A 23971-nucleotide genomic window follows, 5' to 3' on the forward strand; every position below is an offset into this window, starting at 1 on the left:
GCGTTCGAGCGGGTAAATTCCTGTTCTTTTTTTCTGGAGGACACGGCTATTAGAAAAAAGGGGGGCTACTCTCTACTGCTCCCCCCCCCCCCCCTCTCTGTCTCTCTCCCTCTTTCGCGACTGCGTCTGGCTGGGCTCCGCTGGTGGGTGTGCATGCATGTGTTCTGCACCGCACGGGCGGAAAAAGCGCCCCAGATCTGCGGGGAGCATCTTCCCCACCGGCAAAGTGGCGCAAACGGAGCCGGAGCGCCGCGAGAGCGCGGAGGGGGCCGTGGAAGGCAGCAGGATGGCGAGTACTGAAATAAGTCATCTCTGTTGTCGATTGGCAAAATGCTCCGCGTTAAGCGTGTAAAGCTCCGCACAGGAGGACAGGTGCCTTTTTTGAAAAAAATTTACCAAACAGCCCGTTTCTATCATGCGCAGGTGCAGCGGTATACTTTGCGCAACAACAACAACAACAAAAGCCTCTTGGCGTCATTTTATTTGATCGTTTCCTGCCTCTTGAAGACGCTAAATGGAGGGCTTTGCAGTGCTCCGGTGGTGACCGTGTGTTTGTTGTGCAGGCAGTGCAGGAATTCAACACCCTGGTGGCGCTGTACCGCGAGCAGGTCATATCCGTCGGCGAGATCTCAAGCGACTGCCCGTCGCTGCGGGCTCAGATGCACCACACGCGCTCCAAAGGTTGCTCCATGGCGCGGGCGGCGTACCAGGACCTCACGCTCATCTCTGTGTCCGGGTAAGAAGGCAACATGAGACGTGCTCCCGGGGGAGGGGGGGGGGGGGGATTTTTGTTGTTGTTAAACCCCCGAATTGCCTCCTAAAACAATAATACAATTACAAATTGTTGTTGCTAAACAAAGTTACTTAGTGATTGACAGTAACCAAAGAGATGGTTTGTATTAATGAGATGAAACAGGAGACGTTTGATGTTTAAAAAGCAGAATAAAAAGAAACACAGTGAAATAAGGCACAACACGTTTTGTTAATAAACCTTTACAAATGGCACGTGACTTTGTGCAAAAGTTCCCTGAAAGGTGATTGTGTTCATCGGCCAAATCCGCTGCATGCTTTGGACCTCGGCCAGCTTGAATGTAAACAAAAGGTCCCTCGCTGCCTGTTTGTCTCATTGTGTCTTTGTCTCGCTCCGCTCTCGTTCCTTCCTCCCTTTTCATCCCCTCTCCCTCTCCCTCTCACCCCTCCTCCTCCTCCTCCTCCTCCTCTTCATGCTGCAGTCTGGAGGACGGAGAGATCCACCCCGAGATCTGTCGGCTCTTCATCCAGCTGCAGTGCTGCCTGGAAATGTTCATAACAGAGATGCTCAAATCCATGTGCCTGCTGGGGGTGCTGCAGCTGCACAGAAAAAGTACTGTCCCGAAAATACCGCTAAATTATGCTCTCACAAGAACACTTTGTTTGAAAGATAGCTCTAAAGTCATTGATGAGCTTAGATTTGTGAAAATGACACAAGCACAAGCATATGACCACCTCCGTGTGAATCACGTAAGATCAAAGTGATTGGTGGTGTATTCCATTTCGCTGCTTCACCTCTGTATTGTCACAATGTCCCCACTTGGCATTGACATGCGTCGTGGGTAATCCGATTACAAGGGGACAGTCCGGTCTTTGCCACCTGATATAAGCATACATGTCATACATGCATCTGCTTTATCCAAACAAGCAGATGTATCATTTCCTTTAGCAAAGACCCAATGTTTTTTTCTTATTAAAAAAAGGAGACGGCGACGGAGCCGGATCACTTCCTGTGATTAATCCGCTGGAACATCAAAGAAGAAATTCCAAATAACGCCGATCGGCTCTCTTCCTTGGTGTGCAAACCAAATTCTCCAAGATGTCTCACTTTTTACATACTGTACCTCCATGGGCTTGTCGGATTCGTCCGGCTTTGTGTACACAGCCAGCTCACATGGTTTGAGAACCAGCTGGCGGTGAGGAAAGAGAGGAACAAAAGGAGTGTCGCCTGCAGTGTGTTCACATGCACTGCAATGTGTCACAGGGCCCCTTTGAATCCAACACAGCCATTATTAGAGCCATTAGTAACCACTGTGCTTTTCGTGCTATGACTGTTCCAAATGTCTGTTTTTACAATTATCATACATTGTATTTACGTTTTACAATGGCAAAGATAACACCAATGACCAGAGTAATTAAACGATTCAAAACACTATTGGAAAAAAAAAAGAAAAGAAAAATCTGAACCTCGGAAAAGACAGAAAGAGAAATAACCCACAAAAGACCTAATTGGAAAATAAGATGATGCATATGAAGCATGTACTCAGAAGAGCACATTGAAATGCTTTGAATGTGTTTGCGTTGTCCTCATCGACGATGCCTCAGCTCTGCTGTCTCTGTCCGGACCGACAGGAACCGAATCAGAGCCCAGGTTGGACTTCAGGGTGGATGAAAGCTCCGACGTTCCCATCCTAGATGACCGATCCTCCTCTCCCACCCACTTCCCTCAGGAGCAGTGGCTGGTGGGAATGGATATTCAAAATATAGAGAGGTAAACTGCATCTTCTTTTAAATGGAATGTATTACATCATTTAAGTGTATTTTTCTGCTGCTCTGATTTTAGAAAAACTCATTGAAACTGCACATGTTTTCAAGCCGGTGTTTCTTTGGGTTCACAGAGACATGCGAGAGATGAGAAACCTACTCAGCAAACTCAGGGACACAATGCCATTGCCGCTGAAAAACCAAGGTGTGTTATATAAAAAAAAGAAAGTATTCATCATTTTGTGGATGTATTTTAAAACACTGTACCTTCCTTGCTTTTTTTCTGAATTTTCAACAGAAATGATTTGAAACCAATGCATTAATCGAATGAGACAGTATAGGAAAAATATAATGAACAAATATGATTATTTTCAAGGTTGACCAAGGTCTTTAAAAGAAAAAACATGAAAATCTGCTGACTCACCTTCTTCATAACAGTGAGACTGAGTGATGGACACCACTTATGCCTCTAATTATACAAATACAGCTAGCAACCTTAGCCTAGCACAAATAGTGGAAGCGGCTGGTTTGGTTCTGTCCATAGGTAAGATAATGCAGCCCTGGGGCTCAATGACCGTTGTTGCCCTTGGTTTAATCCGTGTGTAAAACCAACACGTGAGTAACAACGAGCTGGATCTGCTGCGTCGACAAAAGCACAATCTGACGTGTTTACGTCCCGCGCTTGGTACGGAATGTGTTAATTGGTGAGAGGAGGTTTCCATCCTTTATGGACGGAGCCCAGCTGTCCCGTGACCCTGCTTCCTGTCTCCACGCTCGATGAGCCCAGAAAGATCTTTCTGGAGGCCAAAGTGGAAAAAGCAAGTAATGCCCTTTGCAAACGCCAAAGGAATTACAAAATCAAAAGATAATAAGTTAACCTCTAGATAAAATATGAATTATAAAAAAGGAAACAAACGATTAGAGTATTTGCTCACTTCTCATAGACATGCGTACAATATTAAAGCTAGTCAAAAGAAAATAGTAGTCAATCTTGATACAACTTCCTACTTTTAAATCCTTCTTCTGAACGCAAAGATCCCTTTTTATCTGGCCTTGACTGTAACACACGCTGATCTGTGTAAAAGCTCTGCACTCCGACTTAACGGGGTTACGAGTGAAACAGAAAGGGAACTGGTGACATCTCCTCTTTGTAATGAGTCGTCCTCATTCCGACTCGCTGTGTGTTCCAGACGACAGCAGCTTGTTGAATCTGACCCCACAGCCGCTGATCAGGCAGAGGAAGAGACGCTTCCCCGGCCTCTGCTGCATGGTGTCTGGCTGAGAGCCCGAAGGCCCCGCTACAGGCAACACGGAAATAACTGATTCTTATTTCATTCTTTCATCTTTAGTTAGTCAGTTACGGTATTGGCGATCATAATATCTGAAATTGTAATCTTGTAGTAACTGTTGAACTGTCTGATGAAATGCCATTGGTCCTTTTAGTCTATTCCGTCGTTCGGGTCTGGAGTTCTGCGACTCACCTCGTTACGATTCGGCCCGTTTAGTGGCACGCGGTTTTGGGCTTGAATCGAGTCTGGGTTCGGGTATGTTCAAATGCATTTTATTGATACTTATTCAGAATAGATAGTTAATATACAACTTTGAGTGGAGAGGGGGAAATAGTGAGGCCAGAGGGTTGTGTTGGGCGGGCGAGCTAACTCAGAAATCCAGATTTTAACGTTAGCTCTGTGCAGAACTCCATTTTGTTTTTCAAGGGAGTCATCTTTGCATTGTCGTTCTTTTTTTTACCGAAGCAGCCATTCCAACCTATTATTCGGTTTTGTGACATTTTTCGTTATGGAAGAATAAAATTGTACATATTCTGGCTATGCACTGACAGCATTTGGTTTTCAGGTGTCTTTATGTCACACCTTCATGTTTGAATGTGTCAAAATGTGTCATGTCCTACTGCCCTCATGATGTAACGTTAATTCAACTGAACATCATCCAGTAGAGGCTCTGGCCAAGTGAGTCTCTACTTGTCTGCGTGGCGTGAAATCACGCAGACAAAGCAATTCATCTGCATTGTTATCACGTGTACGCTTAGTTGGCTCCTATAATTATTGCATTTATATTTTCCATAGAAAAGGAAAAATGATTTTTAATGTATCCTACAGTAGTTGTCTAAAAATAAACAGAATACCAAACAAATACAAACAGCTGCTATAAAGCTTATCAATATTTTAAGCATATTTTCAGCCTTTCAACTGCCGTGCAGCAGCAATGATGTAAAATGATGTTGGTCAGTTAGTTGTTCCACTAATAAAAAATCTTTTAGGTCACTATGAGGAAAGATAACGATGTATCTTTTAACCATCAGAGTAACACGTGAAAGCATCTAATCTCATTTACTTGATAACACATATTTTTTTAAATGAAATGTATTTTTGACTTTTTCTCATAAATAATTCCATCATAATTATAATGTTATGTTTATTCTTAATACTCAAAAAAATAAATGAGTCATCAGTATGTCGGTCATTCTGTTGACCACTTTAGAGGTTCACCACATGACATTTGGTTACATGTCATAGCCGCAACCAACAGTTTGCTACATAACGATGAACAAGTGTGTCTCCTGAGCAGAGATGTAAGTCACTGACTGTGTGTAATGTGAGCTTCACTGTGCTGTGTTGGGACAGCCGGACCGTGCCCCACTGGCATAGAGCAGTATCAGCTGATAAACCCCCCCCATCCAAACGCTGTTAGCGCTGTTAGCCACCGGCCGCTGAGAGGTATAGAAATGCTTTGAAATTCACATTTGGCACATTCAATATTTTAGGATGTAATGCTTTTTGCTCTTAGTCTTGTTGTTCAAGTTTTCCTATACAAGGGTTTTTTAGTGTTCCACATAAAGAAACAGAAGAATTGAAAAACCCACACACTAAAAACTAATTGAAATTAACTTATCCATTCAAAGCACTACACTAGATCCATTTCACATTGAATGTAAGTAATGTAATTTGTAAATCTGTGTTTGTGATGTCTTTTCTCTTTCTTTCATGTAATCTAGAGTTGTGATGTCTATATTGCTAAATTCTTTGTTCTGGCATGTATATGAACCAGAGTATGCCATGTGTAGTTAATGTTAATGTGCAATGTAGAGAATCCACAGCTTAACGTATGTACAGCTTAGGGCATTTTATAATGTGAATAAAGTTTTATATACAAATAAGATGATTCTTTTTTTTGAAATGTCTTTCACTTGGAATAATTCAACCATCATATGTTTTATTTCATTGAGTAAAATGAAAGGATGTTGATGCTTACAGTCAGCCTGGACTGGCCCTTAGCCAAGCTGCAAGGGTACTTCCTAGGATACACTGAGCTCTCTTCCCTCCTCCTCTCTAGTTATATACACGTTCACATCTCATTAATGCACAGCACTAATTCAGCTTCTTTCCCAGAGCCTTTGGGCTTTCCCTACTGTCAGGTTTCTGTAGGTGGTGGTTGTTCCTGCAGGGGACCTGCCTGACATGCACCTCTACTGTCAGGATCAATAGTCACATTACTATTGCTGACACCATTACTACCTCTGTTATCATAGTCTACTAATTCCACTACAGCTATTAGTATTAGAAGTCATTTCAAGTCATGATGTGGCTCACTACGACCAACATTTGAATCATTGCTGTGATATACCTCGAGGTATTGTGCATCTCTTACATTGCTCACTCTGTACAGCTGACATTTATTCCATTCTGTCCACCTCAGGAGAAGGATCCGTCTGCCTGAGGTTTCTTTGTTTTTTCTCTTTGGGGTGTGTTTTTCTTTTCCGATGTGAGGGTTTAGGGGTGTGATGCTGCATGTGTACAGATTGGAAAGCTCCCCCGAGGCAAAATTAATATAACGAATGAATTGTAATTAGAAGAAAGTATCCTGTATTAATCCCACTGTGTTTTGCTGTAAAGGCGCCGGGCAGCAGTTAAAAAAATAGACACAAGATGAGAATAAGATGAATAAGAATAAGATGAATATCAATCTTATCTACTAACACTTCCTATACCTTTGTCCACAGCCCCAAAGTATTAAGGGAATCAAACAATAACTCAAATCCAAGTAATAATATTTTCATACATTGGTGTGGTGAATGTCAAAACGTTCAAGCCATAAGAGCAATAATCTATTGTATACACACATTCTTGATGCAGAATTCCTTTTGATTCTTGACATGGTCCAGTTGGGATTGATAAAAGTAGCAGATTGTGCAAATGCTTGGATAACAAATAAAAAAACATTTGTTCCCTTTTCGTTTTCTCTGAACTGTTAAGTCTCAAACACAGAACATCTGGTTTACATTTATGCAGCTGAGATATTCCAGGGCCCTCAACTTCCCGTAATAATGAGGGACGAGAGGGTTGTTTAAGAGACTTTATCTGCTGCTATGTTTGCAGATTATTGAAATGTTATGACAGAGATTGGGCAATGTGGTGCAAAATGAACTGGATTCCCAGGAGAATTTAAACTGCTGCTACGAGCCTCATGTCACAATCAGCTCTGCCTGCAGAGCAGAGTGGACTTAGTGAGAGGACCTGAAGCTACAGACTTGTATTCCTTAATATCTTCAGTATATGTGGTAAGTACGATGGATATTCTTTTTATAGCATGTGGACCGAACATTGCCTTTATTTGTACTATTTTATTTGCATAATCGCTAAGACCACAACATTTGAAAGGGAAATTATCTGAATTAATTGGAGAATACTATAGAATCAACATCAGGACTTTCTTTTTTTTTTTTTTTTTAGAGGAGGTGAAACCGATTTGAAGATTCCCCGATGGCTGCATCCGACCGTTTGGTCCTGATGCTCCAACTCCTCAGCTGGACATCAGTGGGCATGGCTTGTTTCTGTGATCGATACCCTTGGGGCTCCTGGTCCGCCTGCTCCAGAACCTGCAACCACGGCACCCAGCACAGATACCGGTGAGACGATGAACAGGCGGAGGGGTCACAGCAAATTGAAACTGGGCCGAAGCAATCGAGAAATACTGTGATCAAGAACTGTTTTCAAACGTTGATGGGCCGTTTTAAATAATTGCTCTGAAATACAAATAAGTAACGCAGATGTGGCGACATCTTCCGTGTGTAAAAGGGATTTTCACTCTCTGTTACTAGGCAATATCATTATAATGATGGCTATTACTGGAAGAACAGTTGCCATCAGCTGTGTGAGAAACATGACGAGAGAGCTTGTAACGAGCAGAACTGTCCCATCAACTGCCGGCTGACAGACTTCGGGTCTTGGTCCGACTGCTCGCCTTGCGCCAAGAAACAGGCGAGAAACACAACCACCACACGACAGAGCTCTGCCATGTTCCCAACTACCAGCTATGTCTTATTTCTATGGTACACACTCATTCTCAGACAGCTTTTGAGTGGTATGCAGACTAGAAAATGAAGGATACTCACCGCACCCTCCGCTCAAGTGTAGGCGCGTGATGGGATATTTAAATGATTGGCAAACGGTGGTGAGGAAGCTCAAGGAAGGATGTATAATTGTTATGTCGACAAAAAAGGGAGGGAAAGCAAAATAAAATCTGCATTATGGTATAAAAAAAAAAAAACGTTGGATTATTGTGTCCTTATTTTTTCTTTCTTAGCAAACAGTTTCAATACAAAATGAATGGCTGCGAAGTTAGTGACTGGGTCTCTTTCACATGTCGGGGCTACAGTTTCGGACGCGGTCAGTCGAGAGGCCGTCCCAATTTGGTGGATCGGCCTGCAGCGTGGAGCTGACGGATGAGAGGCCCTGTTACCCCTCCACAGAGTGCAAGTTAGCACCCATCGATTGCAGAAGCGACTTTAAGTGTGATAATGGTGAATACTGTTGGAACATGGTTGATGGGTTGTAGAACAAAGGAAAAAGAGTGCCATCCTGAAAATGGTCAGAATTAACTTCAGCGCTTTTGTTTAATCTCGGATATGTTGTCACTACAAACACACACATGGAGGCATAAAACAAGAATTGTGTTTTCTACTAAGCACCTTTTCTGCTGCAGGACGCTGCATCAATTCAACGCTGACGTGCAACAGGCAGAACGACTGTGTAGATAACTCGGATGAGAGGGACTGTGCAGACTTCAAGACAGTGTGTCCAACGGAGAGGAGGGTGGCCCCCGGAGCTAGCCTGGTAGGAAATGGGTAAGCTAAAGGTCAAAAAGGTCAAAACTTTGTATTTAATCTGCCTTCCTGCATTTGTTCATACTTGTAAACATTTCTATTATTACTTCTTTTAATGTTGTTGTATAAGTGAAGCAAAAAACAAATAAACAATATAAATTTACCAATTAGAGCCCAAATTTAATTTGCACTAGCAAACAATATCCATTTTGTGATTAAAATGTATATGTGTATATGTATGATGTAGATATTCAAATGTTAAATAAGGTATATTTTTTTATTTCGTTAAATGAAAGAAATAATAAATCTAAATTCTGTAATGTAAACGTCCCTGAATTCAGATTATTTTACATTTTAAATTCAAACATATAAACATTAAGTGTGCTTAAATGGTGCTACGAAAACAATTATTTGTCCAATTAAATGGTCCATAGTTTCTTTACCCCCAAAGTAATTGTCCCATACTGTCCAATAATATTTGTCTGCCAATATATTGTTTGTCTTTTGAGCCCATTGTATAATAAAATGATGTTTGTGTTTGTAGATTTGATGCTCTGGCCGAGAAGCAGAGGTCAGCGGTACTGGACAATATGTTTATGGGAGAAAGTTGCATCATCAGGAGGCCTCCGACCACGCTGCTGTACCATCGCATACCTCACAACTTTGAGAGCTTTGACATTAAGGTAGCTTTATTTTTTGTAAAATGTTATACAGTGAAGCTTGCCTGGTTCCACACCTCTGACTCACCGCACCACATGTCAGGTTTGTCCAGTCATTCACAATAAATGATGGCTGTTGATATTGTTGAAGAAGAAACTGGCCAATCAGAAGTAAACGGTCCTTTTTCTTTTTTTTAAACGGAAGAAACAAGCACTGGAAAGACCTTTGTCATTCTTCTTCAAACATTGAGAAAACACCCACTCCCAGACAGAAATCGCTCCACGTGAAAGTGGATGAAAGAACAACATTTTTTCCTTTGTGCGTGTATAAAAATCAAACAGTCCTGTTGAAATTTGCAGAGGTTTTTTCAGCCATGGCTTTGTTGTTGCTGTAGTTGTTGAGATAGACCTTGATTAACCAATGTGGTTGTGGTTGTGTAGGTTGGAGAGTTGGAGGACTTCAGCACAGAGCCCCATCTGCTGCATACCGAGTCCATTAATATAAAGAGGTCCAGTTCGTCTGCAAAGGAAACGAAAAATTCAGACTTCTTATTCGTGATCCTCTTCCTACGAGATAGATTTGGAAACCAAGTCAGCTCTAACAAGGAAGCTTTTGAAGCTTCAAAGAAAAAGGTGGGTGACTCATACAGTGACTTTCACATTTGAAGAGACAAACTTGTGAGGACTTCCATTTACTTAATGCATTCCCTAATAGGTTTGTTTTAAACACGGTCCTCACGTACATGGGTAGGTGCAGATACACACAGACAAACTCACACAAAGAATGTATTTAAAAGTTTTTAGGGTGCATTGCATTGACTGACTCTAAACAATACAGCTACCAGCATAAACCTAACCTTACCCCAAGCTTGAAGTACATATTGTGCCTTAAAATGTAATGTTTAAAGAAAAAAGTGTGTGACCAGATTCCTGTCCCCCCCTGGGTGGTTGAAACATCCCCACACACACCCACACAACTACAACCACACACACACACACACACACATGCTGGTATCCTCTCTCCTTTATTTCCCTCCGTAGGACTCCAAGTTTTTCCGGGTCCACCAGGTTCTGCCCGTGTCCACGTTCAAGGTGAGAGACCCGGCGGACCTCGTCTTGTCGCAGCCCTTCCTCCAGTTCCTTCACGCGCTTCCTCTGGAGTACAACTACGCCCTCTACAGGGACATCTTCCAGCGCTTTGGAACGCACTACTACAGCTCAGGGAAACTGGGGGGCATCTATGACCTGTTGTACCAGTTCAGCCGAGAGGAGCTCTCCACTTCAGGTACAACAGCACAGCTGGCTGTATCTGTTTGGACGTAAATCAGACCCATGTAATGTTAATCATATATAACAGTTAAAAACTTTATCATTAGTAATATTACATTTATAAAGGTGTGTGTAGGATATGTCATTGGATTGCACATTTTCCACACTGTCTCTCCTGAAGGTGAAACGGAAGAGCACACCAAAGGCTGCCTGGGCCGCGAGACCACGTGGTCCATCATCCTCTACACGGAACACAGCAGCGTGACCCGATGCTCCGACAACAGAATGACCGAGAAATATCACGGTTGGTAATATGACTTCCCCACTCTTTCTTCTCAACTTTCCCCTTCATGGCGTACTGGCTGTGGAAAAAAAATAAATCACTGTTTCTGTTGCTTGCTTCAGACATTCCTTAAGCATTTTTCTCCGCTGCAGGCTCGTACATTCAGGCATCAGAGAAGTCTTTCTCAATGACGAGGGGAGGGCGACCCAGAGAGGCAGCAGCTCTGGCCTGGGAGAGGCAAGGCCCCGCTCCTGACCGGACATCCTACAAGAACTGGGCCAAGTCGGTTCTCGACAACCCTCATCTGGTCGAATACGAGGTAAAACCCAAAACCACACACGTGTATGGAAGCCCATTTGTGCAACTTGGAAAAAAATAAAAATGTTCATTATAGTGATATAGTATATAGTAATAATAATGATAGTAATAATGATGTTGCTTCCTCTTATGCATCAAAGCAACAGAGGTGCATGACATGAAGTTTAGTATTGATTGAAACATGTACAACCACTGACGACTACATTAGACAGAAATTCAAAAATCTTGAAATTTTAGTTTTGGATGAATCACAAGATATCAAACTCTACAGAAAGATGAACACCCCGTCCTGACCTCAGCAGGTAATTGTGAAATCGTAAATCATAATTGTGACTTTGTTTCTTCATAGTGACTTAAAGAATCTTTCAAAGTTTAATTTCAAAGAAATTTCGAAGTGGCGCAAATGTGGCTTCCATAGAAGTGCCAACAACAAAACCTGATTAAATGGGGTTCATGGAATTTGTGTTTGCTTAGATCCTTCCCATTATAGATCTGGTCCGGGGGATCCCATGTGCTGCTACAAAGAGGAGGCACCTGAGGAAGGCCCTGCTTCAATACCTGGAGGAGTTTGATACCTGCAAGTGCTCTCCCTGCCCCAACAACGCCAAGCCAGTTCTCTCCGGCACAGAGTGCAAGTGTATTTGTCAAACTGGCACATTTGGCTCAAACTGTGAGAAACGGGCCCCCGACTTCACTTCAGGTACCATTTTGTCCAACGCTTTCATATCCGAAGTTGAATTGTAATTGCGTACTACACTGTGCATTGGTTTTTCAACAGGATTGATGGTGTTCACAATGGACATTTGGTTTGGTGTGTAATTTCCACAGAGGCGGTGGATGGTTACTGGAGCTGCTGGGGGCCGTGGAGTAGCTGTGGAGGCTCAATGAAGAGACATCGAAGGAGGCGGTGCGATAACCCCCCCCCCCTCAGAGGAGGCCAACCCTGCGAGGGTCCCGACAGGAATGAAGATCCATGTCATGTCTCCATCTTTGAAAGGTAGGACCAACTGTTTGCTTGAAGAGTGTTGAAACAGTCATGAAAAGTTGAATTATTTTGGACATTTACATGCCAGCCGTCCAATGGAAGACAGAGCTTTAGCTCAACACTGCAGAATGGTCAAAGTAATACTTTGAACCTTACTTAAATGTTTTTGACATACCACAATTTCCTTATACATGCAACCACGGATGCACTGGTGCTGCCATAGAAATTTACAAAATGCATCGATTGTATTTTCACTGTTTGTTCTGTATCTATGTGCTTGTGTCCAGGCAGCAGACCTGTGACAATGATGACGACTTCACCGTAGGCTGGAGCGATGAGCTGCCACCGGGGGTGCAGGGCTGTCGGAGGCCACAGAGGCCCGCCAACAGTTTCCTCAGGGTAAACACTGACAGCCTGTAGTCATTAATGCACGCCATAAGAGAGACATGAATATTTAAGTTAATTCGTTACCAGTTAACTGAATAAGAATATTGACTAAAACTCACTTTGACGGTGAGTAGTAGAAAGTGATTGCTGCCAAGAAATTAATGCATGCATTAATAATGCAGGTGTAATGTTGAAAAGTTAAAGTTGCCTCTCTGTGTAATCTGTCAAACATTAATGGAATTTAATACAAAATATTCTAAATGCTATATTCCATTTGCATTAAAAATATGTAATAAACTAGCAAAACAAAAATGAACAAGTGATCACAAACTTGCCAAATAATAAATGATGTTCCTTGATTTCTATTAACATTTTTTTTTTAAAGAACTTGGAATCACAATATTGATGTCAAAAGTTTACTTTTTGTCTTAATATCAATGTAATCTGTGTGGGTCAATTGTCAAACCGTTCTTCTTTTTGATAGTGTACTCATGGATGTCTTAGGTTTCAAACACACTTCAAACTCAGCCAAAATATTGAATTCATTCCGTTTCATTTCAACCCGCGAAGCAGCACAAGCAGATCTGATGAATCTAGTAACTCTGTTCTCTGACAGAAAGCAAAGCAGTATTATGACTTTGGTGAGGACGAACACTTTGTGTGCTTCACTGGATTTGATCTGGAGGGTTTCCAGTACATCAACTGTCTCCCTGACGGGACGTGGAGTCAACCAAGAGGCAGATGCTTGAGTAAGTTGTTGTTGCACAGGTATCAAAGGACTGTTGATTTTGGTATCTCAGCACCTGACGTCTACGTTAGCTCAATGGTTGCCCTTCTGTACTTTTAGGGAAGCTGTGCCTTCCTCCGGAGATCCCTGATGGCATGATGCTGTACCCCAACAAAGCCCAGTACAAAGTGGGGGAACATGTGGGTATGAACTGTAACGTGACAAACTTCTTACCGGTGCCATCGGGCTTCTACAGATGCAAGGAAGATCTCACCTGGGATCCTCCACTACCCGCTGAACTACGCTGCACTGACGGTACGCTGGATTTCCTCCGATCACTGATCCGATCAGAGCTAGTTTGAGATGTGTTGTCCGACCACCTTTCCTTTCCTTTGTAATAAGATCCATTTAAAGTTCAAAATGAAGCAACACCCCATGTTTGTGAGATCTGTCTCACTCTGGTCTCACCACCTCTGTGCGGCTGAGAAAGACAGTTGTTGTGCATGATTTTCTACCAACAACCACAAAACACAGCAATGAGCCCACTTTGGACAAAACGTCTTTCTGTCATAGACTCGATGCTAAATGCTAAATGTTTTGCGTCAAGCATTCTCTGTATGATGGATATGGCAAAGGTGTGTGATGTGTCTGTGTTCTTCCCGTATGCAGAGGAACCGTACGTTCCAGAGAGTAGGTGTGGTCCAGGAGAGAAACTGCTGAACTCTAGATGTGTCTGCGTTCCACGAGAGAGCTGCCTGTAAGCTTTTAGCATAAAGTAACCACACCACATACCACATACCTTCCATTTGTGGAATTTAAGGGAAAGCCAGTTGTAATGCATTGCTCTCTAATACCAGCTGCTGATTGACATGTAAGTGCTTGTGTGCAGTTCACAACCGGAGACTCTCTGCATCCTGAACCTCGACATTGGCGTCACCGTGCCAATGTCCCTCTGCTCCTTCGGCGCTGGTCGTTGCCACGGGGATCCGCTGTTCTTTGTCGCCGAGGAGGCATGTGAGGCAGTCGATTTGGCCAAACTGGAGTGGACACGGTTCAGAGCCAACATGTCCTCTAAGAGCTCAGTGCAGGAGCCCTGTGGTCTCGACACCTGTTACGACTGGGAAACCTGCTCCTGTGAGTTTGTCTGATATGAAACCATTAGCTTATCAGGAGATATATATTGATTTGTTAAATGATTTGGTTCCTTTGATTGATTGATTTTTTAGTTTTTCGTTGCTGGCATGCTGATGGGTTAGGATAACCTTTACAACACGTGAGGCAAACGGATGAGATTCTAGAAAGTTGCTGACCCAAGCCCATGAATGAATTAAAGACTTTTATAATTGTATTATCACCAGAAACTAAGAAATGTTGCGTTCATTAGCTTACAATGACCTCTTCATTTCTACATCGGATATCGGTTAAATCTTCAACTTGTCTTAGCATGAATTATTCATTTATAAAAAGTGTTAAAACGTCAATAGGCCACTCACTGAACAACAATGTGGTTTGACAATTTTTTTGTCTGTCCACAGCCTCCAAGACGTGTGTGTGCAAAGAAGCTAGGATGTGCCCCCAAGTTTCAGAGCAAACGTTCTGCGTGAAGCTGACAAGAATCCGGAGGACTCGCAGCATGGGCCTTTGTTTGATGGCTGCCCTCAAATGTACCAGCACTCAGATTGAGATTCTTAACGAAGGGGTCTGTGAGTCTAGATGATCCTGGAAAAAAGCTCTGCTGTGCCATTCCACGCAATTTCTGTATACATATATCTTTTATCGTTCTTAAAAAAATAAATAAACCGAGACTGGCAAGTGAAATGGGGTCCACGGACCCAAAGCAACTCACACCCAACTGAGAAGATGGAGCAACTCTAAATTCTTTAAACGTGATCATTGTATTACTATAACTATATGTTGTATATGCATTGTGTGTGTACGCAGCTTTAGTGACCTTAAAACTACTGTATTACTTTAATAAAAAGTGATGTAATGAAACTAAATATACAAACACAGAAGCTTTCCTTCCTTCCTATTGGGAAATAAAGCTGTTTCAAATGCAATATTGTGCTGTCCTTATGCTTAGAAAACTCAAATGAATGATTTGTTGTGCACATTGCAACCCTCCCTCCCCCACAAACACACTCGCACACAAACACAAAACAACAGAACAAAGATGTATTGAAAAGCGGTTTTATAAAAACAATCAATTTCATGACATTAGAACAAAACAGTTTTTTTTCACATGCTGTATGTTGTCTTTTATCAGTCCGCACACTGCAGGTCTCTAAAGTGCAATTCATTGGCACACACACAAGGAACATTTTCTCCATTCAGTAGTATTTGACTATGCATCACTTGCCTATCATCAGTCCTTCGTGACAATTATAAAAAGACACAAAAGAGGAAGATTGCAGAGGAACATATTTACGGAAGTTCCAGTGCGAGCAATATGTTTTTTAATTGCTTACAAGAAGAAATAGAGAAATATTTTCCCTCCTTTATGTACAGTGGAAGGCCGCTCAGTAAAATAAACGATCAGCTATCTTTATTCTGGACAAGCTTCAATACTGAAAACATTGACCTTCTCCCCAGCACACCGTCTGGCCCCCACCTCACATTCGGTCATCGCTTTGGCAACACCGCCAACACCAGATCTCACGCACAGGGAGGCGGAGTCGTTGGGGCACTCTGTTATGTTCTGACAAACGCACTTCGATTCTAGAATTGAAAAAAATAAAAAGAAATAGAATCTATTTAGCACATTCAATGTTTAAATCAACATGGGCCTGGAAATTACATTATTATTATGTCCCCTTTAGATTTGCATTGACACTACAGTGAAAACATAATCTGAACTGTGGAAACATTGGTCTTGGAACGATTGAATTATGAAAAAGTACAGAAAACATTAAATTGCACATAAAAATACAAATACAAAAAAAAAAAGATAATGAATAGGAATATCCTTTAATTATGGTTGGGGGGACTTACCCTGACAGATCGTTCCTGGTTTGCAATGCGTGCAGGAAGTGGATGTCTCCTCTGGCCAAACACAATCGATGTCATTGGCCAACTCAAAGCTTCTCCCATTACATTGCAGAGCTCCAAGCTGACAAACGCTAAGCAAACGGGTTCGGCTGGAGCCGAGTCTGGCGCACAACTTCAGAGAAATCCTGGAAGAAGAAAATACGTGGAGTTACACGTGAATGTTGTTTTGTGTTTCCGTGCAAGCCAATTCCCTTTGAATAAATGATCAAAAATGACACTCACGGGCACTGAGAGGGCATTTTACACACACACTCAGTTTTTCCTACATCCTCCCACGGCTTACACTGCAGGCCAGATGGTGGAGGTGCAGCTGATGGAACTGAGGAGAAGAACACCCAGTGAATATGAAAACCAGATTCCGTAGCTCCACTCAGCTCTACGGAGCATAAATGCCACTTTCAGCTCATTGTTTTGGTCGTCTGGCTGCAACTTCAGGGTTTTAGTTCAATGAGCTTGTAGTGTTGCTCCTCAACGCTAAAACAGTGACACTGAAAGCGGCTAAAAAGAACTGGAGAGCAAGTGAAATCTCTGGTTAAATATTTCACATGTATGTCTGAGAACACTTGAACTAAGAGTGTGCACTGTACCGGCTTTACAATGAACACTGGTTGGTGAAGGAGACCACTCCAGACTGGAAGTGCACATGATCTCTGACACGTCAGCATCCAGAACCAACCCCACCGGACAGGAGAGGGACACTCTGTCTCCAATCTGATAGGCTGCTTGCGTGGACATGGCTATAACCTGGCCGTTGAGTGGAGGAATCCCACATGTGGAACCTGAGAGGGGAAGAGGCATAATTTGAGTAGAGGAACTGATGGAAACATGACATTTGATTCCTTGGAGGTTCCTGAGAGTGAATGTGTTCTCTTCAATCTGCATCCACATCTGGATTTAGGCCACGACTGGAGATTGATTCTATTTAAATCTGTTAGTGTACGTAGCTGCTGAAAAAGACAACCAAACCAAATCTATAACAGCCGTGGGTGAGTTGATAGAAGGAAGACTTACTTTTACAAACCAACTCTCCTGTCCTCCACTTCTGGTTTTCAGTGCAATGAGCCCTGGCGTCTCCACTGAGGTAATAGTCTTGTATGCACGAGTACTCCACTATGTTTCCAACCAGGTAAATGTCTCTGGGATTCTGAGAAATAAATAAAACGACGACTATGCTCAAATAAACGCAATAAATCACCTTGAATATTTGCCAGAAGTTTACTACCGTTTTGCAGCATTTTTTGGTACCCAAAGTACGCAGGGGTTTAAGAGGTTTACATAAGTGGAACTGCAACATCAGTCATGCAAACTAACCTGAATAAATCCGTTCCTGAGGTTTGGAGGCGCTCCACATGTCTTTGGTGAATTTACAGAGAGGTTGAAGCACTGAGGCTCAATCGTCCTGCACACAAACATTTTACAGAGAGACAACTGAAACGTTCTAACTGTGTCCAGAGCAAATGGTCATTATTAACTGATGACTTTCAAATCTATATCTAGGATCAATTTTTTTTTAATTCTCTTTTCCTGGTTTTAACCAGGCTTTGGGCCCAAAAGTCTCATCAATTGACAATTACAGAAATAATTGTTTTGGTTCAAATTTGACTTGGAATTCCGTCCTGCATGAGAAGTTTGAGTGTGCATGTCCTTACTGCAAGAACTGAATGGCTGCATCCTCACAGGGCTTCTGCTCCAGCTGCAGTCCGGAGCACTGTTGGCCACCTCTGCTGGGGGCGGGGTTGTTGCAACTTCTGGTCCTTGACCTTTGACCCTGAGAGCAGGATCCCCAGGAGGACCAGCAGCTCCAGCTGCCATGGATTACCCCTGAGAGAGAGGAAGGGAGAGAGAGAGATTCACCTCATTACTCTCCAACTAACAGGAAAGCAAGGGACTTTATTGTAAAGTTTATTGTGTAATGGTTTTAAATTACTTCTCTTTTAAACGCAAATTAAACCTTTTGAACGACTTCATTTTGCTTTTCGAGTCTGCAATTCGCTCACCTGGTTGTTCTCCGATCACGGCTCCGCTCTCGCAGGCCTGTCCTGAGGTTCCCGGACGGCAGATGCAGCGGCACTCTGAGCCCGTCAGAAGAGGCCGGCCGTTGTTCTGGCAGGGCCGGCAGTGACAGGGATGCTCCTCCGTCAGGTACTCCTCGGTGGCTCTTTTCAGGTGGAGCTTCTTCAACCCTGCACACTGCACCTCCTTCACCAGCTCATACAGAGGACGCAGCTGGAAAGCCAGTGTCCATGTTAGTAATGTGGACGTATTGAATAGAATGAATGAATACTTTATTTTATTGAGAATATATATATATCAGTCGGGATGATAATAAAAAGAAGAAAATACACGTATCAAATGTAATTGTATTTGGTCATTTTCAATATTGGAATAATTGATGAAGAAAAAAAAAGCTTTTAAAAGCACAGGTAAATCATTTAGTGAGCAGGCTGTGCCAATTGCTAGTAACTAAAGGGGCGGGGCATGGCAAAGGATCACTTGACCTGGACAATGTAGGTAATCCCAACATAAGATTGAAAAGGGGAAAAACAAACTAAATACGTTTTGAAAGTTTTTTTTATATCAAGTAGACTACAACTAAGATACAACTAGCTGTGTAGCAGCTCATTGTCATACCTTCTGGTCTATGACTTCAGGGAAGTCTTTGACAGATGATGCCCAGTTTTCGTAGATCTCCCCGTTAAGTTCTGGGTTCTCCAGATCTAGAAGACTTAGAGCACCTATAAAGGTTGGATCTCCCCCAATCACGTTGACCTTTATGGGCATTTTGTTCACTTTTTGTCCTGCAGGCAAATTACATCCAGAGTAGTCAGCGTGATTTTTGAATTTAAATACACATAAAGTATTGGAACCAAACTTGACTAAACTCAAGCGTACAAAAAATATTTCTTCAGAACAACTTTTGGTTCTAAATGCATTCACTCACCGTAGCTGGATGACAAAGCTTTTGTTAGTTTTTCACAGACGGTTGTCACTTTCTTCCAGAATAAACGGCGTTTCACTTTTCTCCAACACCTCTGGTAATCGATATTTGTAGTTTCTTTGAACAAATAAAGCAGGAGCAAGACATTTAAAACTTCAGATGTCATTTAAAAAATTTGAATTCACAAAAAATATAAACTTTATTTCACAGATGTTTAAAATCTTTTATTGGTATTAAGCTCAACTAAATTGAGAGGTTGATATGTAGCACTGATCAATATAGGAAGGTAAAAGTCTCCCCACTCCCCATTCTGATGTTGAACTTGGGGTGTCATTTAAAAAAAAGGTAATCGTCTATAGTAATTTGGTGTACCTTAAGGAACCAACTGTAAAAGCAACACCCTTATTATTGTTAGCAAAGCACTTACGGGTTGATTCGAGAGCCTGGCGGTCAAACTCCAAGAAGGCCTGGTATTGGCCTCCAAGTGAGCCCTCTGAGAGGTAGTGTGTGCCGTACGTCTCCAACAGCTGGCGGTAGGCAGAGTAGTCGTACGTGTACGGCAGCGAGGACAAGGCCTTCCAAAAGCCTTCAGCCAGAGGCAGATACTGAGGGGCGGTGTTTTGGAACTGGGCCAGCTCCACTTTATTCTTCAGGACTATAAGTCTGTAAGCCTGGAGGATACACGTATAAAGACTGTGATCTTATTCTCTGGAATTACATGAGGAGAAATCTTTAACCTCAATCTTCTCAACATTAGACACTTTGTCCAACATGAGTTAAGTAATATGTGAAGCACTTCGGGCTTTATCATCACCTTATTGTCAGTGAGCTCTTTGTGGAAAGTTCGTCGGTCATGTCCCACCAGTGAGTTGGCCTGGATGTGTTGCATGTAGGACCAGGAGCTCTCGTAGGATTCGTCACTCTCCTCATTGTTTACGGTCACCTGCAAAGGCAACCCGGTTTCATTGGAGCAGATTATGTGAGAGAAGCTCATGATCCACTCCCAATTACTTTTTCTAATCCCTTGTAGATCTGCAGTTCGGACTGTCTATTAGGGCTGCCTCTAGCCTTCGGGTTTATGAAGGTACTATACGTTTAATTGAGTGATAAGAAGATGAGGTTACTGACTGTAACATAGTTATTTTGCGTCTTTGAAGCTATTTACATGTATAACATTATAACAATCATAAATGTCTAGGCCCCACACACGTTGCGACAATTCCTTTTATTTGTTCGACCCACCTCGAAGCTGTACCCTAGGATGTTCTGTGGCAGTCTGTAATAGGCTTTATGGTTACCACTGAACACCTTCCTGCACTGCCCTCCAAAACTGAGGGTGTTGATGACACCTGCTCTCAGTTTGCCTGTCAATACATTGTACCTATAAAAAAAACCCCACAACAAATCCATTTGAGAGGTGATGTGTTTGTCAACATGACACCAGGAAGTTATTTACAGTAAAGAACCAGATTGAGTGTAGCTGCTAACCCTCTGCCGGGGAAGTCAGAGCTTGGAGGTGCCTTGTCAAGGTCACATGTGTACTTGCTGCCATCTTGATCACAGCTTCTCTCATCCAGGCCGTCATCACAGTCTTGGTCTCCGTTACACACCAGAGACTGGCTGATACATTGACCTGGGGATGATCCATTTGATTTGATTTATATATGTATTTTCCTAATACGAAGGATTCCGTTCACCTGGTGATTTGTTAAATATTTTAATTCCTAATGAAATGTATCTCTGCCACATTTCGATAAACACAATATATGTTGCGACATACCAGATGTACAGCGGAATCGGTCTCCACAGCCTGTCGCCAAGGGACATCCTTTTTGTGGGACACATGACTGTGTTCTTGTGGCTTCCCCTGAACATGGGCGGCCCCCAAACTGGGCGTACACCTCCACATGCCGAGTCTGCACCTAAAAAAAAGGAAGCAACCATTAAAATTTTTTTTTTATGTGTGAACAAATTAACGAGTTAGCAGTGACTAAATGTATTTTCTGTTTCTTAAATATTCATTAATATCACTATGTAAATCTTAAAAGGCCCAATGCACCAGCATTTGAAACTCAAACTTTTATATTTTTAAAGTAAAGAATACATAGTTCTGACACAAGAGGAAGCCAAAGAGTCCACACCTGAGCTAACTTGTCAGTTGGCGACAGCAGGACAGTAGTCAATAAAAAATGCACAGCGTTGACCTATTGGCTTTTAACACCCGGGCAAGCGCACTAGTTTTCTGGAAGCCAACCTTTTCACGGCTGATTTGAGATATTTTGTACTAGCATTCGACCTGGGTAAGGCCTTGGTATTGTGCATTCTGGGAAACTGGGGCTCAGTGGAGAGGGGTCGTCCTGCATTCAGTTTGGCCGCTCCAGCCACGTGTCTTTAGGAAAGACCAGAAATTGCTCCCGTAGCTGTGACTACAGCCAATGACTGATGTACACTTAGTTACTGATGGACAGCGTGTACGGTAGCTCCTGTCATCAGTATGAATGATGACATGTAGTGACATAAGTGCAGTCCATTTACCATTTATAGCATGTCACTAACTGGCTTGGCAGCTACAATTCGTCAACTAGCCCTGATACTACATGGTTCCTGGTTACACACAGACACGTGGTACTCCGATTCACAACCGACTTAATGGATATAGCTAAGAGGGTCAACAGTGTGAGCATCAGACACCATTAGGAATGAATCATATATGTGTGCTTTTTATTCAACGCATTGCGGGAGGACAAATGCCTGTTTGCACACTTTTATTGTGGAGACTTACTTCGCATGTGAGGACAAAGTTGTGGTCTCATCAAGGTTAGCCATTTATTGTACAGTGTTTTAGTTAACTTAAAAATGTATGTTAGAATGATGAGTTTAAGGATTGCATACTTAGGCTTACCTTTGGATCACACAAACAGGTAATTAATTTAAGTCTACAGTTTTCTCATATTTACAGTAATAGTACCTTTGTGCTGGAGCAGCCATCACACTCAGACCATTCTCCATAAGCGCCCCATCTGCAGTTTACAGGCTGCTGGCAGCTGAATGGACATTGATTTTCATCAAAAGCTAAATATTTATTCTCTAAAGAATCAACGGAAATGTACAAATATTTTTTCACTCTGTCAATACATTATTATCCAAGTAATGAAGATCTAAAGACATCTGGTGTGTTTCTTGTGTGTAAACTTACCAAACTGGAGACCAAGAAATGACCAACAATGTCACAGAAGACAACGCTGCAGCTAAATCCAACTGTGCACAAAAAGCAGGAAAACTGTTAACTCAACCTAAATCATACCTTGATCATTGGCACCATCATTAAACACATTTTTAATAAACTTCTTATTTTGACAGTATTCATCACGAGTAGAGCTCCTAGTCCAATATTTTCAATCTTTGTGATTCATTACAAAACTGGAACGTTCTGTAAACTTTTGAGTTGTGGAATTCTGGAAACCCCATTTTCACTGTTTACTTTAGCCTTTGCACTTTACTCGCACGTGAAAAAAGAAATCTAACAATCACATGAACAGTGTTCTTGAAACCACCTCACCAACATCCCAATTATTTAAATGAATGCAATTAACCAAGAGAGATCAAGAATATCTCCATACCCTTATAATTCTATGCCTTGCAAAATAAAATACTTTCCTCCTGTCTCAGTGCAGAAACAGCCCATACTGCCGGCAACTCGTTCAAAACACGACAGTCGTGTTATGGTGAAAGCCAATCCCACATCACATTATTGCTTTAATAGCTCGAGGGGAATAGGTTTTATCTGTCTGCACTTGTTTCCTGTGAATAAATTTGTTTTTAAAGTTGCTGTCTGAATACGGTGTAACTCAAGCACATAACATCTTTAAGTAAATCATCCAACTTTATTTAATTCAAATCATTTAAAGTAATATTTGCTAGTTGAAGCAATTTAAAGATGTAATGGTAAGAGGTGAAGACTCCTATTTGTGATGACATAATACATCATATAACAGCATAAAAACACTTTGAATGAATTCAAAGTGTTCTAAAGCCTTAATTTAAATCACCTTATACCTTGCAACCTGAAAATCTGCACATCATTTCTTTCAGCATGAAAAGGATTTGTTTGTCACATGTGTAGGGTGAAGTTTTCCATACCTTCATGATGTGCTCCAGCCCTCGTCTGGTCCAGCACTGGAACACTAAGGGTTATATAATCAGCAGGGGGAGGAGACTACAGACACAGAGGTCAGGAATTCCCAATGTTAAGAAATTCTCATTAACCAAATCCGTACAACCACATTTGTTCTGCCTCTGTTCACTCAGTAATTCATGGACAGAGACCTAGTGTTCTTTCCCACAGCATCAGTCCCTGAACAGACGTTTTGTTCTCCATTCTGCACTTGACTTCCAGTAACAATTTATGTGTCCACTCTGTGCTGAAGCATTCCCGGATGAAGCTTGATGCTTGGTGTGCTATTTATATTTGTTTTTGTCCAAATAACATCATTGGAGTGTGACAGAACTAGGGGCATCACAATTGTTTATCCTGGAGAAGAACAGTACAGTCAGCATGACTTCGGACAAAGGTCAAAAAAGCCTGCTAGGCCCATGTTTGAATACATTTGACAAAATGAAAGTGGCAATAATAATCCAAATCTTTATTTGTAATAGAAACATCCTACTTATTACTTTATGTGATGATTGATCCAAATGTTTTCTACTCTGCGCATTAAAATA

General features: G+C 42.0%; 2 protein-coding genes across 5 annotated transcripts; one reads left to right on the forward strand and one right to left on the reverse strand.

Moving 5' to 3' along the window:
• The first annotated feature begins 59 nt into the window (after positions 1-59).
• Positions 60-15058, forward strand: c6 (complement component 6). 2 transcript variants are annotated; one of them, XM_062558783.1, is made up of 23 exons: positions 60-293; positions 568-736; positions 1233-1363; positions 2383-2521; positions 3318-3323; positions 6088-6105; positions 7337-7438; positions 7631-7790; positions 8188-8332; positions 8515-8656; positions 9180-9318; positions 9736-9927; positions 10336-10579; positions 10745-10867; positions 10999-11165; positions 11639-11864; positions 11993-12161; positions 12437-12548; positions 13153-13285; positions 13384-13578; positions 13933-14020; positions 14153-14397; positions 14799-15058. In XM_062558783.1, exons 1-23 carry the CDS (start codon positions 158-160, stop codon positions 14978-14980), a joined length of 3363 nt encoding a protein of 1120 aa, XP_062414767.1. In that variant the 5' UTR covers positions 60-157; the 3' UTR covers positions 14981-15058. The 2 variants fall into 2 exon arrangements, with proteins under 2 accessions (XP_062414767.1, XP_037340763.2); XM_037484866.2 differs by lacking the exons at positions 60-293; positions 568-736; positions 1233-1363; ... (1 more) ...; positions 3318-3323; positions 6088-6105 and adding an exon at positions 6938-7090 and having other exon boundaries at positions 7263-7438.
• c7b (complement component 7b) lies at positions 15043-23479 on the reverse strand. 3 transcript variants are annotated; one of them, XM_062558784.1, is made up of 18 exons: positions 23390-23479; positions 22446-22507; positions 22218-22293; positions 21030-21171; positions 20738-20882; positions 20492-20630; positions 20064-20192; positions 19677-19920; positions 19253-19366; positions 18943-19109; positions 18309-18537; positions 17961-18132; positions 17623-17710; positions 17323-17455; positions 16899-17090; positions 16534-16687; positions 16255-16436; positions 15043-15981 (listed from the first exon to the last, which is right to left on the reverse strand). In XM_062558784.1, the coding sequence occupies exons 1-18, from the start codon at positions 23393-23395 to the stop codon at positions 15809-15811; spliced, it is 2547 nt and encodes an 848-aa protein (XP_062414768.1). In that variant the 5' UTR covers positions 23396-23479; the 3' UTR covers positions 15043-15808. The 3 variants fall into 3 exon arrangements, with proteins under 3 accessions (XP_062414768.1, XP_062414769.1, XP_062414770.1); XM_062558785.1 differs by having other exon boundaries at positions 16534-16630; positions 23390-23476; XM_062558786.1 differs by lacking the exons at positions 20492-20630; positions 20738-20882 and having other exon boundaries at positions 23390-23456.
• Between the last annotated feature and the right edge of the window lie 492 nt (positions 23480-23971).

This window comes from Pungitius pungitius, chromosome 18, assembly GCF_949316345.1.
Source record: "Pungitius pungitius chromosome 18, fPunPun2.1, whole genome shotgun sequence".
In the NCBI taxonomy this organism is placed as follows: domain Eukaryota; kingdom Metazoa; phylum Chordata; class Actinopteri; order Perciformes; family Gasterosteidae; genus Pungitius; species Pungitius pungitius.